Here is a 24,976-nt window from a genome sequence, read left to right as displayed (position 1 = left end):
GACAGAGCTGATTAACATACCGTATGTCTTTTGAGGCTCTATGGGAGATGTGGTTACACAAGACATTCGTTCAGATGATTGGGATATGCATGCGATTCAAGCTTTGTTTTCAGATTTAAAATATTATGCTGCTTTTAATGCTGAAGACTTGTGTATGAAGTCTGCTAATTATGCTGACCTCTTCTGTTATCAACATTATGGGCATCATTTCATACATAAGACTAGTACATTATGTCCTGTCGTGAATTACTCTCAGTGGGAGCATTGCCCTACGCCAGTAAAAGGCAGCTTGAAAACATCAAAGAAAAAGTGTACCTACTTTACAGAATTTGACCCGCCCAATCCTGAATCTTTCTATTTCAAAATGAATAGCCCCTCCTCGCAGAACCTCATGTTAACAAATAGTAAATCAATATATTATTCTTCCTTTCGCAATAATCTGGCCATAAATGGTTATGAACATTGGAAGGAAACCATTGATTTAAAATCATTTTGGGGTTCTAAAGACTGGCAGGTGCGAGGCTCCGAAGCCCTACATCATGCATGCCTCATCCCCACTCAAATGGTATTTTTAAATAATACTATTTACCAAACCACATGTTTTGGTTTGGCGACTACTAAACAAATGAACGCCCCAGCCATTCCGACTTTAGCTGAATATAGTAATTGGCGCTCACACACAAATTATACTCTTGAAGATTCACAGAGTTTATTGAAAAATAATTCATTGAATGAATCTGCCATGGATCCCCTAGGTTGGTTAATCAGGCCTGCTAGTTGGAATGCCTGCGAACCCTGTTTTCTTAACTCTAGTTTAGGTTATAAACAAGACAGGCCCGACCCTAGATTTTCTGATTCACATACTGTCACAACCTACTATGTTGGTAAACTGTGTCAATATTGGTTACAGCACTCAAAACTGTTGTCTGTTAAACAACATTTATCCTTGCTGTCCAATAATATTAATTTGGCCAACTTTGTCTTAGGACCGAGAGCTCCTAGAACAAAGAGATGGATATATGCTGCTTACAATAAAATGTGGGAACTGTCACAAATAGAAGCAGCATCCAGTTTACGGGAAATAGACCAGGCAAACTTTGAAAACGTTTTAGCTGTTGTCGACACCAGCATTAATACACTGTCTTCCCGCATTTATACATTAGATAATATTGTTTCCTCTGTTATTGACATTGTGAAAGCAGATGTTTCTCTGCTATATCATGGTCAAAATCAATTACGTTCAGTAATGCAATTTGCATGGACTTTGCAAACAATAAAACTGGGAAAAGTGCCATGGGATTTTTTGAATGCTACCACTTTATTTTCCCCATTTAATTTGACAAACAGCAATTTATGTCCATGAAATATGCAACTTACACTCTTTTGCACATTGAAAAAATAGACCCTTTAGCCTTTTCTGTAGCGGAATCACATTCTGCGGTTTGGTTAATCCATGGGGTTATAGGTTTACCGTTCTCCCTATTTCAATTTACATCCTGTATGAAACATTACCCTGTGGGCCATTTTAAACCTCTTGGAGGTACTTTTTTACATGAACTGTTGTTTCTGCCTTTCACTTATCGATGTTAAAGGGACAACACCGAGGTTTACCTACCCGGGGAGGATTGTGATTTCACTGTGGGACATTCCTTGGTATGTAAAAACATACAGTTCCACAGGGCTTGTAATCTTTCAGTTCCGAATCTTGCATGTGTTTTATTTTAAATAACTAAAAATGCTGCAGCTTGCAGGCTGGCATTCCTTACATTGTAACGGTTTCCCAGCAAGCAATTTGTTGCAATAAAGTGCTTTTCCCACCCCCGCATGGCCTGCTGGATGGTCCAGTGTGGCCTTCAATTTCAACTTTGAAGGCAGCTTTCAACAAGCTGAGCAGATTAAAAGCGCTTTTAATGCAACAAGTAGTTGCATTGAATTTCACACATGAAACATTCACGCTCCAGGGGGATAGTGTGGCGTCTGAAATTCAAACACTTTTAAACACAAACCTCTCACTACATTTTGAGGAGTTAATTCATCTCATTTTCAATGCATCTCATACTCAAGGCCTGGCAATTTTTTTTAAACATGTGTATTCTGGACTCGTTACTTCTTTTCAGACTATATTTGGTGTGATACCTGCATTCATTCATTCTATCTTTTCCAACGTCTTTGGCGGTTTACCGTTACTATTGGCATTGGGAGCGGGTATCCTGCTTCTATTGTGCCTGCTATGCAATGGCTGCTCCTCTTCTGGTACTGCGCAGGCCAGGTCGGCTGCAACTGCTTCATGACCGGATGAATGAATGCTTCGGTACACTGCCTCTTGAGACACTCAGTGTGTCTTATGGATTATCCTTCCGTTTTGCTTACTTTAATTGCTTGCAACCTGTGTTTTCGTTTCTCCACTGTGAATTTACGTGGGCATTGAAATTATGTCTCACCAACACATCATGTCCAGTCCAGTCCTGGATTTCGATCGTCTAATGGACCCCTTAGTTGCTCATGAGCAGGTGTGTACTGGGATTGGCTTGATGGCGCGTGCTGCTGCACTTGGCATTTTGGCACAATGGGATATCTGTGAGGCTTCACAGAATCTCATACTACAGAGCCACATTGAATATCACACAAGTTATCCATCAATGTTAATGGAGGCACCTGACAATGAAGAACATTCTTGTTCCTTCACCTTGCTAAATTGGATGGCACTGACCAAAATGATGTCCTTCTGCAGGGTGTTCCATTCTTTTGCACTTACACCTTGATGAATTAATCAGGTACATTTGCTAGTAGACATCAGCTAGGTTTCAGGATTCTTGCTTTCAACAATGTTTTTACTATCACCTCCTCCTCTCTTTCTTGTCTTTTGACTTCTTCCATTTTTTTTCCACACATACTTTCATTTTTGCTTTTTCCAAATGTTATGGACACGCTGATTGATATCTGCACAGACTTTTTGAACTTTACTTTCTTGTATGATCTACATACAATGGCCATATCAGGGGGAGGGTGTAGTAAGGCTTATATATCCATTGTCAACAATTGCTAAATTAGCATGAGCTTCGCTGCCATGAGGCTGCTTTTGCTCACGCCACTGCAAGCATATATTTCACAAGACTTTGTTTGTGCCCCTTTCCAAATGAGAATTGACTACCTTGCAGGTTATTTGCTGTGCTCTGAGATTTAGTCTGCACACAATGTTCAAGGTTAAACAACAATGCCCCTTTTTATTCTGTTCTGATCTGTCCCTCAGCACTAGACATAACATGCTACACATATCTGCATTTCTGGAAATCGTGTATTTTAATATTGCGAGCAAAACCTGCTTTTTACACACACAGAGAGACACCTTTCAAGAGAGAAACCCGTGTTTGTCCTACGATGTGAACATTGCATCTAGACCTTGAGGTATGGGAGTCTGCTGACAAAGCTCAGAGGTCTTCTGTTTTATAATAAACTATCTCTTGTCACGGGGATGGTGGTTAGGTCGTTCTGTCCTTTTCCATTGTTTTCCATAACATGACATCCCCGTTTGTATTCTATGTAATTGTAACAATGCTGACTATATTGTGTTTATGCATTCTGCTGCTAGTGTATTGCACCATAGAACATGTTAGTTTAAGTAAACATTTTAAACTATACTGCGTCTCTGATTATTTACATTGTAGACAAGTATGAGTGGCTAAGCGAAAGAGTGCCTGGCTTCCGCGATTCCCAAGATAGAGTTACGTGTCCTGGGTTGTCTAATCACTGGTAGCTTTGCTGTAGATGGAGAATGACTGAGACACTATTGCTAGTTGGTTAGGGATTTTAGGTACGGATGTGGTAGGTTGGTACACCACCTATTCACTGAGGTCCTGTTTCTCTGTGTATAGTTCTGTGTATGTGCAGAATCCCCGCAACAAGCAGACTTGGCGAGATTGGATTCCCTTAATACGCAACACCCTAACAACTGTCTCTTAATAAAATGCACACACTGTCTTGATGAATTCTGATCCTTAGCCTACATAGAAGTTTCCTATCTTGGCAGGTATGCTTGGGCCTAACGTTACGTGGATGGCGAGCACCCCAGGCACACCCTGGCACTTCTACTTCGCCCCAATCCAGGTCCTGTCTACCTAGCGGAGCTTCTTGGCAGCCAGGTAACCACCAACACAGCCAATGCTGATACTTTACTTAGCTACTATACTCCACTAATGTTACAAGCAATGAGGATGATAGAAGGGCCTACCTTGAAGAAATTACAATGGTGTGGGTGACAGACGCACAGCATCAGTTCTTGAGTAAACCCTTAACTGAGGATGTAGTGGCGCAAGCTATTGATGGTCTGGATAGCTCTTAAGCCGCTGGCTTAGATGGACTAACCAGCATATTTTATAAAACATACAAGCCCATTTTACCCTGTCTGCTAGACATCTATGCGGAGGCCCTTGAGGACGGAGTGCTGCCACCCTCTCTGCGAGAGGCGGTGTTCATTCTCCTGCTCAAGGCTGGCAAGGACCCTCATCTCTGTGCTTCATATAGGCCTCTCTCTTTATTAAACTTCGATAATAAAATTTTGGCTAAAATAATTTCCACCAGACTGGTGTTAGTGGTGGACCAATTCATTTATCCAGTCCAATCTGGGTTTGCCCCCCACAAGTCCACATTTCACAATTTACTTACGGTGTTTGTTGTATTCAAATGAGTGTCCCTGGAGATCTCAGCGGCTGTCACACTCTAGGATGCCGAGAAGGCCTTTGACTCCCTGGAGTGGCCTCTCCTCTGGGGAGTGTTGGAGAAGATCACCCTGCCTAAGGGCTTTAGTGCATTAATTGCTCTCCTTTATTCCCTACCTGTAACTCGATTGCGGGTGAATGGATTTATAACTCACCAATTCAGGGTCACTAGTCGTATGCGACAGGGATGCCTCCTGTCATCTCTTCCTTTTATTATTGCAATGGACCCTATGGTCCGTCACCAGAAGGCCAAACAAATGCTTCAGGGTCTACATTTCAGATCTTGCTCACTGCTCATTTTATTGTGTGCTGATGATATTTTAATATTTCTTCATCAGCCAACCCCAAACCATACTCCTGGTCTCTTCGAAATTGCCTGGTTCAGGAAATTATCAGGCCCTCAGGTAAACTGGGCAAAATCAGAAGTGTTTCCCCTGATAGACATTACACCAACGGTGATAGGTGAATTTCCACTGAAGCGGTGTGGTGACTCCACTAAAGATCTTTGTGTGATACTTCATAGATGTAAAGAACAAGTCATCAGCTTAAATTATGAGCCCGCCATTGACAGACTCATGACCCATATCGAGCAGTGGATGCAGCTTCTTCTTTAAATGGTTGGCTGAAGAGTAATTATTAAAATGATTGTGTTGCCCTGGTTTCTTTATCTTTTCTAAATTTTCCAATCTTTCTACCAAACTCATTTTTTGTACCCTTTGGAGTTTGCTACTGCGTCTTGTTTGGGGACTGACACCCCAGGATTCGATGGGACACAATGGTTCTCCCCCTATGACAGGTTGCTGGTTTGGACTCCTGGACTTTCAACTCTACTATCTAGACACACAGGGAAAGTTTGCGTTCTATTGGTTCCACCCAGCTGCGGTCGGTAGTGGGAGTACCTGCAGGGCGGTGACATGGGGAGGAGGAGGGGCAGGTTGGGAGGTAGTAATCTATGGATTACGGAGCTTTACAGGTAAGTAAACATATAAATAAATTAAATGAATTTCGTTGCGCGCACTGCATCCCCAAATACGATGCATTGGCACAACAAAATTCTTTTATTTATTTATATGTTTACTTCCCTGCAAACCTCCGAAATCCATAGATTACTACCTCCCATCCTTCCCCTCCCCCTCCCCACTTCACCGCCCTGCAGGTACTCCCACTGCCGACCGCAGCTGGCTCCACCCATTTCCATTGCCGAAAGGGACCAGACTGCCGTTCTCCCACTATCCCCAATTTTGCCTAGTGGCATGGTGAAAACTTAATCATCTGCTAGGTACCGCTCATTATATTCCCCTCTATTGCCTTTGACCAACAATCCATGGGTCCCACCTACCCAGAAAAAGTTGTGCAATGTACACTTAACAAATTTGACCTACAAACGAAGGACGACTTCTTCCCGAATGATCATGCTATTTCACACACTGATGTTATCAGATTCTCTCAGGCCACACCAATGGATCTTTTCATCCTACGCCAGCTTCATTCTGCTTTTCACACATGCGTCCCCTCCCACCCCATAGTCCCCAAAGACTTGCTGCATTTTACTCTTCTACTCTCTACCTCAGACAGGAGTGGACTGGTTTCTAAACTATACAAATCTTGTATATCACTGATGGAAGAGTAAGGGAGCTGTGGGAAAATGATCCAGGCTGTGCATTGACTGATAAGGAGTGGCTTTATTGCTGCACACAAACTTAACTTGTTTCTCCCAATCACCACCACAAACTCCTCCATTTTAAATTTCTGCATAGGACATATGCCACCCCAAGCGCACTTGTGAAAATAGATTCTACCAGATCCTCAGATTGCCTGAAGGGTAATGCACCAAACACAGACTTTGCACAACCTACATGGACTTGCCAACATAGTGAGTGTTGGACTTGGCCCTTCTGGCACGTTCACCCCTAAACTTTTTGCTTTGAATTGTGACCTGGTGTTAGTGTATTTTGTCTTCTGCGCACTTTACCACTGTGTCCCAGGGTAAAGTGCGTGCGTGTAGTGAGGTTGGCCTGCCCTCCCATAGGAATGCATGGGGAATGTATGTGTACCTGGTAGTTCCTGATGCGTGGGGAGTGCAAGCTCGAGTTTGATATGTGCGGACTTGTGTGATTACATTCTGCGCGATTATGTGTGCGGCGCTATTGTGTCTAGTGTAGAAGTGCCACTTCTAGAAGTTGGCATGTCTGTGTAATAAAGGTGCAGTGACTGTCTGGCTTGTGATTGGCTGGAGCTGGCTGGTGAGCCTGGCTCCAGGAGTCAGGATGGGTCTGCTCGGTGGTGAGTGGAGAGATCTGCATGATTGATGTGAGGGAGGAGTGCACCTGGGACCTGAATAGGGCTGTGCTTTCCCCATACAATGCTGGCTCCGCCCCCTGTGGTGCGACTGAGGACCCTAGCCTGGCCAGTGAATGGGAAGAGGGGCTGAGCACATCAGAGTGCTCCAAAGCCAGCTGCAACTGGTTTTTCCCCACCCTTCACCCTGAGACAAAGGAGTTACGTGTAAGTGTTCTTTCCCTGGATCCAATCTTGAGGGGGGCCAGCTGCTGCTGGGCGCCAGGAGGACCGCCACTGGGACTGCCTCCCTGCCTGGAGGGCCCTGTGAGCTGGACCCTGGGCCCAGCCTTTGCCCCCCCCTGCCTGCCTTCCCTGAACTCTGCCCTGGGCTCGAGACTTTAGGCCCTGAGGGATTTGCCCTGGGGAGCGCTCCACATTGATTTCTAGGAGGCTCTCTGCAGCGTAGCATTGCTGGGGGAGAGAGAGAGGGACTCCCCCGTACTACCAAACTAAGCAGGTGCCCACCCTGCATTTGGCCCGCATTTTTTTTATAATCTGAGCAGGTGCCCAACCTGCAGATTTGCCGCTTTTTCATATTTACATTTTCTGAGGGTGCCTACCTCTCGCTTTACCCCGCATTGCAGCCGACAAAAGGACTTAACACTGCGGGCCGCCGCTCTTCCCACGGTGACTCGGAAGGAGAAATCATCAAACAGGAAGAGGACCGGAGCCCTCCCAGCGCCCCTGTACCAGGAAGAAGGACGTGGTGCCCCGTGTGACCGAAGGAGAAGACCCAGGCGGGAGCCTACCCGTGCTGGGCCGGACCAGGAAAGGAGCAACACCCTCGGTACCCAGGCATGAGCCTACCCCGCGCTGGGACATGTCAGGAGAGGCGCTGTGTCCGCAGAGAGCCCCGAGGAGCGGGAGCTCTCGTAGACGCAGCAGCCGGCGAGCGGGACTCCAGCAGTGAGGGAGTCCCCCCTGCCACTGACAGAGGAAGCCCATCAAAGTCCCAACGTGTCCACAGCAGCCAGTGAGTGCGGGCGCCTCGGGTGAGGGGAGTTTCAGTCGAGTGGGAGAGCAGCCCCGGAAGATAGCGGGCCGCTCCCACGAACCAGGGGGCATTTTTTCTATTTCGAGTCCCATAGTGGGACTCCGACTATGGGGGCTTTTCTGTTTCCGAGTCCCCAGAAGGGGGGACTCCAATGAATGGGCCATTTCTTCCGAGCCCACGAGAGGCTCCAACGAAGCGGGCATTTTTAATTCGAGCCCGAGAGGCTCTTGGGGGTACTTTTGGGGTGGTAGAGCGGCCCGCCGCTCCCCCCAGCAAGGCTGCAATGTGCAGAGACCACGAGGCTCCTTAGGCCCCAGTCATTGGTACAGAGCCCCGGAGGCTCCTGAGGGCACAGCTAATTGTTCAGAGCCCACGAGACTCCAAGGGGGCATTTTCTTTCTCGAGCCTGCGAGGCTCCCACGTGTTTGGAGCACAGCTGTGCCAGAGCCCAGGAGGCTTCCACATTGTTTATTGAGAGCCCCCAAAGAAGAGCCAGGAGGCATGCTGGTGCCAGGCTCAGTTCTCCAACTCCCCAGCACTTAGTGGGCAGCTGCTTCGTTTAGGCCTTGGCATCTTCTTTTGGAGCCTGCAAAGCCTGCCCTAACATTTTGGACACAAGGTGTTTCAGCCCCTGAGAGGCCAAGTTGGCCTGGGGGACAGTTCATGTGTTGGGTACATGTTTATGCCCTATGTGGTCTTTGCGCAATTTGTTATTACTTGCCAATATCTCTGAATGTGTTTTTATGCATCATGTACAAAGCTGCTTGCCTATACCTCTGAATGTGTTTTTATGCATCATGTGCCAAGCTGCTTGCCTATACCTCTGAATGTGTTTTTATGCATCATGTACAAAGCTTCCCTATACCTCTGAATGTGTTTTCTATGCATCATGTGCCAAGCTGCTTGCCTATACCTCTGAATGTGTTTTTATGCATCATGTACAAAGCTGCTTGCCTATACCTCTGAATATGTTTTTATGCATCATGTGCCATGCTGCTTGCCTATACCTCTGAATGTGTTTTTATGCATCATGTGCCAAGCTTCTTGCCTATACCTCTGAATGTGTTTTCCTGCATCATGTGCAAAGCTTCTTACCTATACCTCTGAATGTGTTTTCATACGTAGGAGGTTGTTTTTCCTAGTATAGTTCTACTAGTGAGTTCATGGTTCCCTGCGTGATATTTTCCTAAGATGGTTAGGGTTGCGTGGGTGGTACTTACCTTTTACCAGTGGTTAATGGTTGTGTGCTACATTTTGCTATTTGGTGCTACAGTTATTATATGTTCTATGTGCTAAGCTTTATTCCTACAAAGTGCTAATTCTACCAAGTGCTAGTTCTAAAAGTGCTTATTCCTGATAGGGGTCCATGTGGCCCTGTCCCATGTACATAATCCCCTGTAAATTCTGCCCGTGCCTATGGCACATTGTAAAGTGTGTGTTTATTATCTAATGTGTTTGGTATATTATAAAGGCTATTTTTATATATAACCTTGTGTGGAGTTTCCTTTGTGGTGGGCCTTGAGTGTTGTAGCTGGGTGCACTCGCAAACGCTTAACTTACAAAACCTCCGGGATTAGCCTTACTGCTCGTGTCACGTTACCAAGGGGGTGAGCAGGTGTTATCTTGGCGTGTGACTCCCTTACCCTGACGTAGAGTGGTGGTCTCTGCCTGGTTTTGGCACCAGCCTTAGCCAACCGGACATCCCATTTCTAACATTGGTGGCAGCGGAAGGGATGAGGATTTGCTTTTGCGCTGTACCACAGCGGCAGCTGGCTGCACCACAAAACTCTGCATTTTAGATAATCACATTTTAGGGATTATTGTTTTGTTGAAGTTCCATTATTTCTTCTCCTAAAGGTGTCCTTTGTGAATTGTGTACTCCTGTTTTTAGCTCAGTCTCCTAGGTTCCTTGTGTTAAACTTTTCTCAAGAACGTACGCCAAAATGGAGTCTGCTTTTAATTCCTGTGGTCTGTTTAGATACAGTATGTTAGAGTTGGTAAGGTTCTGTGTAGAGAGAGACATACAGATGGGTGAGTCAGACACCCAGTCCAAACTTAGGAACAGCCTGATCCTATGGCAAAAGGATCAATGGGATCTTGAGCGCAGTGAGGAGGGAGAAAATGACTCTGCCTGGACGCCAGTAGATAGTGAAGACCTCAAAGAGAGGGAGTCCCTTGCTGGGTCCAGTGTCGGGAGCCGCACCTCATCCCTTTCCCTGTCCCCAGAGGAGTGGGTAGATAGGAGGGAAGAAAGGGAGCCCCAGCTGGCTTTGGAGAAGCTCAGGTTAGAGCATGCCAAGGAAATAGCACAGCTGGGTGTGCAGGAGAGGATGGCAGAGGCTGAGAGGGCCTTTGCCAGGGAGAAATTAGCTCTGGAGGGTAGATTATCCCTTGAGCGCAGTTGTAGTTTTCTGTATTCCCCAGGGAGGGTTGAGTCCAGTGGTGGCAGCGATATAGACTTCAGTGCAGGAAATTCCATTCCCAGTTCCCAGAGTATGGTACCTGTTTCCCAAGACGAGGAGTATAGGTTGAAATTCAGGAGCAGTAGGAAACTGCCTCACCAGTCTTGGGAGGAGTTTGTGGACGAATGTCAAGATACCCTAGTTGAGTGGTTAGAGGTTCACACGGGACCTGATTTGGACAAATTGTTTGATCTTGTTCTCAGAGAGCAGTTGTTCAGTCGCTGCTGGCCGGAGTTGCGCCAGCACCTGTTGAAGTATGAAAAGTTTAATCTTTGGGAGCTTGCAAAGGAAGCAGACCTCTGGGAAAGGGCCAGAGGTTCTGAAGAGTCATTAGTGAGTGATTCCAAAAGTAGTGGTTCAGGTATCATCCAGCCCAGCGTGGTGGAAGAGGTTCAGAGTAGCCCAGCTAGGTCCCAGTGTAGCGAGGGGGGTGTACGGGCTTACGACCTGTGTCAGTGGAGCGGGAGTGCGTGGGTTACCAAGAGTCCCCAGACGCCCGAAGCCCTGCCTCAGAGCCTGGATGTTTTCTTAAGGGAACACCAGGTTGGGGACCTAGGCTGTCCTGTTAGTCCATTTGAGGAGGATCTCCTAGTGTATAGAGGACCTGGAGCATCTGTAAATAGAGCTCCAGTGGTTCTAATGTCTGGCAGTGCCACTCCAGTTGGGAGGGCACAGGAGTACGAAGTGAGGAGTGATTGGGGGATGAGTGCCCTAGTGGAAGAACCAGTGAACCAGGGACTAGCCAGTTGGGCTAGATTCCCTTGGGGGGACCAGGGTTACAACAATTCTGTTCTGGGGGGTCTTCACGCACTGTCAGATGGGCAGGGAATGGGAGATCTGCGCCACACAGACAGTCACACAACATATGAGTCATTTGTTAGACTCAGGTGGATGGTGTGTATGTCCCCAGAAGTCCAGCAGTGCCAGGCAAGTATTCCACCAAAGGTTTTAGACCAGAGGTTGGGAGGCCAGGTTCAGGATCAGCCTGACCTAAAGGGTAGGACGTCTGTAACCAGCGTCCTGACCGGTTCATCTTCCAGGGGTACCACTCCCGTTGGGAGGGTGCAGAACTCTGGAAGGGGTGGGAGAGCCCGCCTCTGACCCCGGTGCAACCTGAGGGGTTAACCCTAGGTTGGGAGAGTGGTGTTCTAAGGGTACCCCTCGCAGGAGGAGGAGGATCCCTAGAAGGAGAGGTAGAGGGAGGAGACACTCCCCTGTGACTCCTGGTCCACCTGAGGGTGTAGACCCTAGGCTGGAGAATCAGTGGCGGTCTAGCCTTGTCCTACAGACAGGAAGAGTGGAGAATGGCTACTACGTACCAGGGGTTCCTACCCCCCACTCTGTGAATAGGCAAGGACCAGTGGCACCTGGGTGGCCCAGGGCCTGGTCCTGGCCGCGGACAGCTTGGGAGTACCAGTGGGGTAGCCCAGTTGTTCCAGACCGTTTTTTTAGGAGCCCCATGGGTTCACCGTGGCGTAGAACAGGAGGATGTCCCTGCAGTTGCGGGCCCGAGTCCGTGTTCTATCGCCCCAAGCAGGGAAGCCCATCACGGTCGTGATTGGTCTACCCTGCGTTTTGGCTGGAAGGGGGTTGTGTTGGACTTGGCCCTTCTGGCAGGTTCAGCCCTAAACTTTTTGCTTTGAATTGCGAGCTGGTGTTAGTGATTTTTGGCTTCTGCGCACTTTACCACTGTGTCCCAGGGTAAAGTGCGTGCATGTAGTGAGGTTGGCCTGCCCTCCCATAGGAATGCATAGGGAATATATGTGTCCCTTGTAGTTCCTGATGCGTGGGGAGTGCAAGCTCGAGTTTGGTATGTGCAGACTCGTGTGATTAAATGCTGCGTGATGATGTGTGCGGCGTTATTGTGTCTTGTGTGAAAGTGCCACTTCTAGAAGTTGGCATGTCTGTGTAATAAAGGTGCAGTGACTGTCTGGCTTGTGATTGGCTGGAGCTGGCTGGTCAGCCTGGCTCCAGGAGTTAGGATGGGTCTGCCCGGTGGTGAGTGGAGAGATCTGCATGATTGTTGTGAGGGAGGAGTTCACCTGGGACCTGAATAGGGCTGGGGTTTCCCCACACAATGCTGGCTCCGCCCCCTGTGGTGCGACTGATGACCCCAGCCTGGTCAGCGAATGGGAAGAGGGGCTGAGCACATCAGAGTGCTCCAAAACCAGCTGCGACTGGTTTTTCCCCCCTGCACCCTGAGACAAAAGAGTTAGGTGATTAAAAAGGGGCTGTGTCCCCATGCAAAGTGTTCTTTCCCTGGATCCAATCTTAAGGGGGGGCCTGCTGCTGCTGGGCGCCAGGAGGACCACCACTGCGACTGCCTCCCTGCCTGGAGGGCCCTGTGAGCTGGACGCTGGACCCAGCCTTTGCCCCCCCCTGCCTGCCTTCCCTGAACTTTGCCCGGGCTCGACACTTTGGGCCCTGAGGGATTTGCCCTGGGGAGCGCTCCACCTTGATTTCTGGGAGGCTCTCTGCAGCGTCGCACTGCAGGGGGAGAGAGAGAGGGACTCCCAGGTACTACCGAACTAAGCAGGTGCCCACCCTGCATTTGGCCGGATTTTTATTATAATCTGAGCAGGTGCCCACCCTGCAGGTTTGCCACTTTTTCATACTTAAATTTCCGAGGGTGCCTACCCCTCGCTTTACCCCGCATTGCAGCCGGCAAAAGGACTTAACATGCAGGCCGCCTCTCTGCCCACGGCGAGCCGGAAGGGGAAATCATCAAACAGGAATCAGACGGGAGCCCACCCCGCGCTCCTGTAACAGGAAGAAGGACGTGGTGCCCGTGTGACCGAAGGAGGAGACCCAGACGGGAGCCTACCCCACGCTGGGCCGGACCGGGAAAGGAGCAACACCCTCGGTACCCAGGCAGGAGCCTACCCCGCGCTGGGACGTGTCAGGAGAGGCGCCGTGTCCGCAGAGAGCCCTGAGGAGCAGGAGCTCTCGTAGAAGCAGCAGCCGGCGAGCGGGACTCCAGCAGTGAGGGAGTCCCCCTACCACCGACAGAGGAAGCCCATCAAAGTCCGGACGCGCCTGCAGCAGCCGGTGAGTGCGGGCACCTCGGGGTGAGGGGAGTTTCAGTCAAGTAGGAGAGCGGCCCCTTAAGATAGCGGGCCACTCCCACGAACCAGGGGGCATTTTTTCTATTTTAAGTCCCATAGCAGGACTCCGACGTTGGGGGCCTTTCTGTTTCCAAGTCCCCAGAAGGGGGACTCCAATGAAGGGGCCATTTCCTCCGAGCCCACGAGAGGCTCCAATGAAGCAGGCATTTTTAATTCAATCCCGAGAGGCTCTTGGGCGCATTTTTGGGGTGGTAAAGCGGCCCTGGCAGGCAGCGGCCGCTCCCCCCAGCGAGGCTGCAGTGTGCAGAGCCCACAGGGGCTCCTAAGGCCCAAGTCATTGATACAGAGCCCCTGAGGCTCCTGAGGGCACAGCTAATTGTTCAGAGCCCACGAAGCTCCAAGGGGGCATTTTCTTTCTCGTGCCTGCGAGGCTCCCACGTGTTTGGAGCACAGCTGTGCCAGAGCCCAGGAGGCTTCCACATTGTTTATTGAGAGCCCCCAAAGAGAGCCAGGAGGCACGCTGGTGCCAGGCTCAGTTCTCCAGCTGCCTAGCACTTAGTGGGCAGCTGCTTCGTTTAGGCCTTGTGCCTCTTGTTTGGCTGCCTGCGAAGCCTGCCCTAACATTTTGGACACAGGGCGTTTCAGCCCCTGAGAGGCCAAGTTGGCCTGGGGGACAATTCATGTGTTGGGCCCTTGTGTGGGGTACATGTTTAGGCCCTATGTGGTTTTTGCGCAATTTGTGATTACTTGCCTATACCTCTGAATGGGTTTTTATGCCTCATGTACAAAGCTGCTTGCCTATACCTCTGAATGTGAGTTTTATGCATCATGTGCCAAGCTGCTTGCCTATACCTCTGAATGTGTTTTTATGCATCATGTACAAAGCTGCTTGCCTATACCTCTGAATATGTTTCTATGCATCATCTACAAAGCTGCTTGCCTATACCTCTAAATGTGTTTTTGTGCATCATGTACAAAGCTGCTTGCCTGTACCATTGAATGTGTTTTTATGCATCATGTACAAAGCGGCTTGCCTATACCTCTGAATGTGTTTTTATGCATCATGTGCCACGCTGCTTGCCTTTACCTCTAAATGTGTTTTATGCATCATGTACAAAGCTGCCTGCCTATACCTCTGAATGTGTTTTTATGCATCATGTGCCAAGCTGCTTGCCTATACCTCTGAATGTGTTTTTATGCATCATGTGCCAAGCTTCTTGCCTATACCTCTGAATGTGTTTTTATGCATCTTGTGCCAAGCTTCTTGCCTATACCTCTGAATGGGTTTTACTGCATCATGTGCAAAGCTTCTTGTCTATACCTCTGAATGTGTTTTCATACTTAGGAGGTTGTGTTAGGAGGTTGTTTTTCCTAGTATAGGTTCTACTAGTGAGTTCATGGTTCCCTGCGTGATGTTTTTCTAAGGTGGTTAGGGTTGCGAGGGTGGTACTTACCTTTTACCAGTGGTTACTGGTTGTGTGCTACATTTTGCTATTTGGTGCTACAGTTAATATATATTCTATGTGCTAAGCATTTTTCTTACAAACTGCTAATTCTACCAAGTGCTAGTTCTAAAAGTGCTTATTCCTGACAGTGGTCCATGTGGCCCAGTCCCGTGTACATAATCCGCTGTAAATTCTGCCCGTGCCTATGGCACATTGTAAAGTGTGTGTTTATTATCTAATGTGTTTGGTATAATACAAAGGCTTTTTTTACATATAACCTTGTGTGGAGTTTCCTTTGTGGTGGGCCTTGGGTGTTGTTGCTGGGTGCACGCGCAAACGCTTAATTTACAAAACCTCTGGGATTAGCCTTACTGCTCATGTCACGTTACCAAGGGGTTGAGCAGGGGTTATCTTGGCATGTAACTCCCTTGCCCTGACGTAGAGTGGTGGTCTCTGCCTGGTTTTGGCGCCAGCCTTAGCCAACCGGAGATCCCATTTCTAACAATGAGGTTTATTGGACTGCAGTCTTTGAACACCTGTCCTTAATGGTCAACATTACTTTCCCCACCTCTCGTCCAGACATTTGGCATACACTTTGGGATTATTTGTTAACTATGGAGCAGAGTCTTCCCTTGATCATTATTTCATGTCCAAATGCACAACTCACTGTGATATCTGAACAAATGTGTTCTGCTTGATGTTACTAATCAGTGCCGATGTATGAACCGTCCTTGAATGCTTGGACTGGATTAGACTGCAAATTTATGCAGTTCTCTTGTTTGCTTACTCTCTCTGACTCTATATACTTTAACCCGATGTAACATTGCCCGCATATACGGGCTTGCAAAATATGTTTTTTTTTTTTGCAATTTGTTTTTCTTAATTTGGAAAATGTATAAAGAAAGTAAAAAAAATATATACATATATATATATATTTGTTGATTTGTATTGGGCTCAGAGCTGTGAAAGGTGAGAATGTGCAAGCAAGAGATTTCTGAAACTTGAACAAACCCCCCCCCCCCCCTTCACTTCACTGAACAACATGAAAACATGCAAAAGCATACCAGATTTAATTTAACAGAGGGAAATACAACTTATAGTCTGCTCAGCACATCGTGCAGACAACAACCAATTGTAAGTTTGTTGCATCCAAATTGCATCGGAAATACGATGAGACAATATTTATAGTTGGCTATCTGGGCCCAGATTTACAAATATTTTGCGTCGGGTTTGCATTACCTTTTTAAAAACACAAATTATTGTGGTGTTGTTCACAATCCAAATACAATCGTGATTTCTGTTATATTGTATCCAAAAATAATGCAAAGTTTCCCAATGTGCTGCCTTGGTTTACTTTGTGTGAAGTGGCATCCTGTGGGTGGGGCACAGACATTCTAATGCAACCACCCATGGGTTTTCTGCAAATCCCTATCTACAAAGGATTGTAGACAGGAATTTTCACTAATCTCCTGCGTTTCTCCATATTTCTCCCGCTTTTAATGTGTGCTGCATTGCAGAGCACATTTTCAAACTGGGAAACACCTTAAAGGATAGTGGAATATGCCCCTTCCATCACCTAACCTATCCTTCCTAAAACCCAGACACCTGTGTACTATGCCACAAGGTTGTCTACGTTGGCATATATCAGCCAAAAGTGCATAGGGAAATAGCCAAACAGAGCCACATCTTGGGAGGTATGGGGCTTTCTGCTCTCTCCCTTTCACACAACACAGCGCACCAACTTTGCTTGCTGCCCTTCGTTTCATGACTTCTATGTATATCTGGACATGCGTCTTCTCTAGTCCCATGACTTTTGTGGACCTACAAGCAAAATAAAGCCAACTTTCTCCTTACTAATAAGCAATGATTACATACATAGCTGTAATGACAAGCTGAAGTCATGATTTTTATTGGATGCTGTAAATATATATAAATATATATTTAACCATTACATTTTGATTTCTTGTAAATAATAGTAGCAAAAGACAAGTGGTGCTGTTCTACACTTAAATTTGATGCAGTTATTCATACAAAGCTATTGATGTGGCCATATGTGTTCCAATGCTTGGAATTGACCATTTATTAACCAAATTAATGGCCCCTACTCAAAATCTTCATTATTTCAGTATCTCTTCCCTGACCCAGTTTTTACAGAAATGAGGCGTGACCCCCTCCTCAGACTCCAGGTGATACAATCATTTAAAGAAATAAAAAAAAATACTTTTTTCACCTGACTCCCATTTTTTATTTTCTTAGAAAAGCAATCCAATATTTTATCTTATGTTGCGCACGTTGTGTTGCATTCTGTTCTAAAAAACAAGCGATTTGTGGAAACTGTCCAGCAGAAGCCACAAATCACAACTATTAGCAAATATCCACAAAATTGGCCTGACCCTTAATTTGAAAGAAAAATTGAGAAGGGGCACCTGTGAGTAAATGTGCAGGTGCCTATTGAGATCAAGCCTAGCTAGAAAGTAACGTAGGGCCATATTTATGACCGTTTTTAGCAGTGGCAAATGGAGATTTGGGTCGTTTGCAGCCGCTAAAAACGGTCAACCCTATTTTGTGAGTTAGTCACCTATTAGGAAGGGGTGTGTCAAGGATGTTCTAATAGCGAGTCGCTGGGGGATGGACGGCTGTTTTGTTACCAGAATGCTGTTGCAAAACAATCACAGTGTACTGGCTACTTCAAGTAGGTGGTAAGCCACATACAAACAAAAAGGGATTCCCATGGGGCCCTTTCTCCTTTTTAATTGGCAGTCAAACTTTTTTAAGACCAGCCAGTGTTCCCACGGACCACTGCCTACTTTAAAAAAAATTAAACTGACACATTTAATTTTTGTTTTTGAAACACATCCTGATTTGCTTTAAATAAACCGGGCTGTATTTAAAAAAAAATTGTAGCCTGCCTCATGAATATTGACGAGGCAGGAAATCTGCAATCCCACTGGGAAACGCAAAATGTGTCTGAGACACATTAGTACATTTCCTTTTGCGACTTTCAAATTGAATAATTAGGAAACATCAAACTTGCTGTTGCTTTCTCAGTTACCTTTGCGAAGGAAAGTCAATTTTTCCGTGCTTTGTATCAGCTCATTTCCCATGTACTCTAAATTTGCCAGCAGATCTGTTTTCATGGTCTTAAATGTTGCTCGTTCCACAATGGCGTCAACCGTTTGATCATCAAGCGTTTTTCCCACAAAATTACATATCTTCAGTACAGCACCTCGCAGATCCTAAAATGATTAATTACTACATCAGTAGTGTTTTTTCATTGGGTGGAACAGAACTCAGTTTACTTCGTTATTTATAAATTGCACCCTCAAAGATCTATAACTTCCCTGTATTACTTTTGGAAGCCCGACAATAAGCTACTTCCACAAAACACAGATGCAAAATCAAAATTATGTGACAGGTGTTTACTTTGCATCACAAGTGCTCTACACAAACCAGTGATTTATCTAGAAACCATCATCTGTATCTCACAAAGTGTAAACTTTGATAATAACCCAGGCATACTTTTAAATGCAGAAAACATGTTGGGGCGGGGGGGGGGGGGGGGGTGCCTTCATAAAGGCATTTTCTAATAAGTAGCGTAGTACTCGTTTAGTCTGGTGTGGGCTGAGAAGAAAAATAGACCTTGACAACAAAATAAAAGTGGTCCCCAATAGTGAATAACATAGCTAAAGAAGTGGTCCACGTTTGTAAATACATAGGGCCTAATTACGATGTCGGTGGGACAGACACCAATGGCACATTGACATCTGCCCCTGCGGTCCTCCCGCCTCACTGCCATGCAACAGGTGGAGGCTTCAGGTGAAGGGACCTTCCGCTGCTGTTTCGAAGGGCTCCTTGAGCCTGTCAAAGCATTGGAAAATGCTCATCATCCCATGATGACTGCAGCCCCGCCGTCGGGATCATGATTTCATTTTCCGACAGCCTTTCCATGTTGACCTTTCCGACATGGAAAGGCTGTTGGAAAATGACTTTGGGGGCCCCCAGCAGGACCTTTTCCCCCCTGGAACTCCAGTATGGGTCCTGGGGGGCACCCATGGTGTACCCCTAAAAATCCCTGCACAGTGTGGCAGGCACCGCATGGTGCCTGCCATACAGTGCAGGGATGTTCACAAAGAACCATTTTTCAATGGAAGCTTGTGCTGCGGGCCTTTTCTGCCCGCTGCACAAGCTTTCATTGGATAATTAATGTTTGCGACCGCCCTATGGGCGGTAGCATCCTAATCCTGAGGTCAGAACTGCCGACTTTAGGGTCGAGCGTTTCCAGACCAATATGGTGGCAGGCGGACGCCCAACATAGTAATCAGCCCCAATCTGTTTTGCAAGGTATGGGAGATGCATTTGTTCTTGCTGTAGGCAATGATTGTGGTAATATCAGGAAAACCAACTGTAAAAACGAGCCCAACAGGGACATAAAACAGTCTCACAAACAGCAAGAAAAAATATCCCACACTGACCAATCAGACCAGCCATTCTGGCACAGCTAGATTGCCTAATAGACCATTCAGACTCTGCATTTAGTACAGATTCACATAGTCAAATATGCAATTTGCCCCCCAGATGCAGGGTTAATCCATGCTTACACTGGCATTAAACTTTCTGTATGGAATTCTCCACTGAGAAACAGAGTTGAACTACGCACACATTGTTGTATGTTGTAGGTGTGATTAAGGAAGTGGTCAAGAGGAGTGGCTGGAAAGTGGGGAATATCTACTGCAAAATGGAAGGAAAAAAAAGAAATTAAGGAAGGCCCCAGGGAGGAAGATGCAAACATAAAAACCCAAACGCAAAAAGATAAGTCAGTTGTAACTTGCTAAAGTTACAACCACAATTACAGCCCAAACGTGGTCAAATCTACTCCTGCCAAGCCTTGCAATAAAGTCACACACTATACATGACTGCACACAAGTTCTGCAAGTGAATCACGTAGAAATAAAAGTGAAAGTTGAATAACTACTAGCACAAAAATGTACACCGAAAATAACTAAAAGTAATATTAAAAAAAGGAAAAATAAATGCACACATTACAGATGTCCATAGAAAGCGCTTTGAAATAGAATTTTTTTTATTAACGATATAATTATTAAAATCTTTACAGTAGAAACAATCAGTATAAAAAAGTTAAAAACAGTGGTTTCAAACTACAGTGCTAAATAAAATGTAACACCCCTCCCCGAGTCCCACTTTGGAGCCGATTCTGATTCGGGAAAAATTAAGTCATACGACTCGTATTTGTAGCCGTCTCCGTACGAATGGAAAAAGACCGTCCGAACTGCGTAGTACGATCCGTATCCCGTAAATACGTCCGAATATCAGCGAACCGTACAAACCATAATGGAAGACCCGTACGAAAAGGTGTCGGGACCCAAACCGTATGATTTGTAAACATGCCGTACGACCAAACAAGTACGATCCAGACCGGGGACCGAGTACGCGATTTGTACGGGCAAACCTAGTCGTGCCTAAAGCATGATTCGTATAAAAAACATCGCGTATGAGCGAGCCGCACCAACAAACACGAACCGCACACCAATCAATAAAGCGTACACGAACTCCCACCCCAAAAACGTCTTGTATGAGCGAGCCGCACCAACAAATACGAACCGCACACCACTCAATAAAGCGTACGCTTACCCCCACCCCGAAAACATCATGTATCAGCCAGCCACACCAACAAATATGAACCGCACACCACTCAATAAAGCGTACACGAACCCCCACCCTGAAAACGGCACGTATCAGCCAGCCGCACCAACAAATACGAACCGCACACCAATCAATAAAGCGTACGCGAACCCCCACCCGAAAACGTCGCGTATCAGCCAGCCGCACCAACAAATACGAAGCGCACACCACTCAATAAAGCGTACACGAACCCCCACCCCGATAAACGGCACATATGAGCGAGCCACACCAACAAATACGAACCGCATACCAGTCAATAAAGCGCACGCGAACCCCCACCCCAAAAACGTCACGTATCAGCCAGCCGCAACAACAAATACGAGCCGCACACCAATCAATAAAGTGTACACGAACCCCCACCCCGAAAACGGCACGTATCAGCCAGCCGCACCAACAAATACGAACCGCACACCAGTCAATGAAGCTTACGCGAACACCCCAAAAATGTCCTGTAAGAGCCAGCAGCACCAACAAAAACGAAACGTACACCCCCCACTAATAAAGCACGCGAACCCCTAAACCAGCACAAGGAGTGTGAAAACTAGTTGCACAACACCACACAACATGTCTCCTGTGTACACACCATTTTAAAACAATGTCCTGACCACATCCAAACAGCCAAACAGGGGGCCCAAGTCACACCCACCCCTTATAACACACCCACCAAAAATTCAAAATAAGCCACACCCACAAATGGACCAATAAAAGGGCCCACACATACAACACATCATCCATTGCAACATTCCTATTTGCACAAAGACACTGACAGGACACCAACAACTCCACCCATACACCTTCACACATACATCCTATTTCATACCCACACCACCCCCTACACAATCAGACCCACACACCCTCATCCATACACACCATCACCCCTCAATCACATACACCCCACACCATGACCACAACAAAGAATCCAAAGTTCACTAACTCGGAGATGGAGATCCTTACAGATGAAGTCATCAGAGTTGAGCCACAGCTGTTTGGTGCATTGGTCAGACAGAATAGCATTGCAGAAAAAACACGCCTGTGGGAGAAGATCGTCAGTAAGGTCAATGCTGTTGCACCCATCAGGCGCACCAAGAGTGATTGCCAGGCCAGGTGGTACGATCTGCGGAGGATGGTCAAGAGGAAGATGGACGAAGACTACGCCAATACACACCACACTGGAGGTGGTAGTCCCCGCAGACCTACCCAATACCAGCCCTGGGAGGAGAAAGTCATGGCCCTGCTACCACCGGTGGGAGTTCATGGAATTGAAGGAGCAGTGGAGCCTGGTGAGTATCCAAACAACTCATGTAACATGGGGGGACTCCCAGCAGGGCCTAACAGTATGGGAGTGGGTGGTCATGACTCCCAGCAGTGCCTAACAGTATGGGGGTGGGTGCAGAGGACTCCCAGCAGTGCCCAACAGTATGGGGGTGGCTGGCTATGACTCAGCAGTGCCCAACAGTATGGGGGTGGGTGGTTATGACTCCCAGCAGTGCCTAACAGTATGGGGGTGGTATGTGGGTGGGTGACCATGACTCCCAGCAGTGCCCATCAGTATAGGGGTGGGTGGTCATGACTCCCAGCAGTGCCCAACAGTATGGGGGTGAGTGGTCATGACCCCCAGCAGTGCCTAACAGTATGGGGGTGGTATGTGGGTGGGTGGCCATGACTCCCAGTAGTGCCTAACAGTATGGGGGTGGGTGGCCATGACTCCCAGCAGTGCCTAACAGTATGGGTGTGGGTGGTCATGACTCCCAGCAGTGCCTAACAGTATGGGGGTGGTATGTGGGTGGGTTGCCATGACTCCCAGCAGTGCCTAACAGTATGGGGGCGGGTGGTCATGACTCCCAGCAGTGCCTAACAGTATGGGGTGGTATGTGGGTGGGTGGCCATGACTCCAAGCAGTACCTAACAGTATGGGGGTGGGTGGCCATGACTCCCAGCAGTGCCTAACAGTATGGGGGTGGATGGTCATGACTCCCAGCAGTGCCTAACAGTATGGGGGTGGTATGTGGGTGGGTGGCCATGACTCCCAGCAGTGCCTAACAGTATGGGGGTGGTATGTGGGTGGGTTGCCATGACTCCCAGCAGTGCCTAACAGTATGTGGGTGGTATGTGGGTGGGTGCAAAGGACTCTCAGCGGTGCCTAACAGTATGGTGGTGGGTGGCCATGACTCCCAGCAGTGCCTAACAGTATGGGGGTGGGTGGTCATGACTCCCAGCAGTGCCTAACAGTATGGGGGTGGTATATGGGTGGGTGGCCATGACTCCCAGAAGTGCCTAACAGTATGGGGGGGTGGTCATGGCTTCCAGCAGTGCCTAACAGTATGGGGGTGGTATGTGGGTGGGTGGCCATGACTCCCAGCAGTGCCTAACAGTACAGGGGTGGGTGGCCATGACTCCCAGCAGTGCCTAAAAGTATGGGGGTGGGTGGTCATGACTCCCAGCAGTGCCTAACAATATGGGGGTGGTATGTGGGTGGGTGGCCATGACTCCCAGCAGTGCCTAACAGTATGGGGTGGTATGTGGGTGGGTGGCCATGACTCCCAGCAGTGCCTAACAGTATGGGGTGGGTGCAAGGGAGTGCCAGAAGGCTGGAAGGTGGAGAGTGAGAGGGTGCAAGGTGTAGGCTAGGAGGCTGCACTCATCCCATATGGCCCAGGTACACACCCATGCACCATGCCAATGCACAGGGAGTGTGAAAGTACTGACAAGATAGCTGACACTGGGCCCTGGTGTAGGCAGAACAAGGCCCTCCTGTGACCAGTGCAAACACAAACACCAGGACAAGGTCAGATATCCTGCACAGGAACTCACAACCACCGTCATGGATGGCAGCAAGCTTCATGAAGGGTCAGACACACCACGAGGGACGTCCACTTGCAAATCACACTGAAATTACTAGCATGGCCTGTCACACACATCCCTTACAGAAACAGAGCCTCTGACGACAGGCAATGGAGTGCACCACTGTCACAATCGTCATGTAACACAACAAAACAAATACTGAACTGATGACGTAACCAAGATAAAAAAGTACAGTGCAGAATCACAAGTCCATTGTGCCTCTCACACAATGCTGTAGCCACAGCTTATGGACGCTGTGGATGCACTTAAGTAGCACCATGGACCTGTGCATTGACAAGGTGATGCATCTTTGAGAAGTGCCACGTTCTAAAGCCCTGTGCCACAAGTAGGTGTACTGGTCCAGGGGGGTTGGCAGTGGGTGGTTGTTACAAAAGTTGCTGACTGAAATTAGAAAAACTTCTCCTCTGTCTCTATCATAAACATGCTGCATTTAAACCCTGTGCATGCTTGAACCAGGCATAAGGATTGATGTTGCATTGTGCAGATTGGGACACACAGAGAGCGCAGCTGGATGTGTGTCGTGCTGGTGACACAAGCCACAGCAATGGCTGTGGCAGTCATCGTAAACAGTACCGAACATGTCAATGACCCCTGAGCACATGTCAATCTGATTCAACAACATACCCATACACAAGTAAACCATGACAACAATCCAAAGCAGGTGGAACAGTGCTAATGAAAATGGATAACGAAATTGGACGTCGCATGATAGTGCATTAACAGTGTCTGTCTCTCACACCCACAGGGCAACGTGTGGAAACTACCCCCAACCAGGGGGAGATGGATCCCAGTCCCAGGCTCAGCAGGACCCTGACCCCACGGACAGCGATGCCTCTCAACACACCGCGGTTGACCCCAACCAACCTGGCCCCTCTGGATCCCAAACCCATGCAGCAGCTGGATCAGACACATCTGTGCCAACCACCACACCCATTCCCGCCACATCCCAGCAGACAGCTCGGAGCCCTGACCATAATCCACAACAGAGCCAGTCTGATAATGAGGGACAAGGTTCGCCGGGCACCCAGGAGGTGGCAGACAACACCACCACTGCCATCACTCATGGATCCCGTCGATCCCATGTGCCCACAAGCGCAGACCAGGCTCATTTTGGCAGGGGTGGTAGGAGTGGCGCAAGGCGGAGGCGAGAATCTGACCAACAAACTGCAGGGCCCTGTATGCTAGAACTCCAAAACATCACGAAGGTATACCGGCGGGACACCAGGGAGTTCAGCCAAATAGTGGAGGCCCTCAACCAAATTAAAAGTCATCAGGTCGAGCAACATGCCAGTCAAGAACGACACCAGGGACGGATGGAGGCAAGACTGGATGAGCTCTTGACAGTGCATAGGGAAATAAGCCAATCACTCTATCAGATTGCTGTCAACATGCA

General features: G+C 47.7%; 1 protein-coding gene across 1 annotated transcript in view; it reads right to left on the bottom strand.

Moving 5' to 3' along the window:
* Positions 1-24,976, bottom strand: part of LOC147707982 (amine sulfotransferase-like) — a 363,481-nt gene that overhangs the window by 28,535 nt on the left and 309,970 nt on the right. Inside the window, exon 5 of the mRNA XM_086925269.1 lies at positions 18,074-18,257. Within this exon, the coding sequence (XP_086781395.1) occupies positions 18,074-18,257 (184 nt within the window). The remainder of the gene's footprint in view (positions 1-18,073; positions 18,258-24,976) is intronic.

The sequence above is a fragment of the Lissotriton vulgaris genome, chromosome 6 (assembly GCF_964263255.1).
Source record: "Lissotriton vulgaris chromosome 6, aLisVul1.2, whole genome shotgun sequence".
Lineage (NCBI taxonomy): Eukaryota > Metazoa > Chordata > Amphibia > Caudata > Salamandridae > Lissotriton > Lissotriton vulgaris.
Note: the sequence above shows the minus strand (reverse complement) of the source record. Positions and strands in the feature narration are given on the sequence as shown.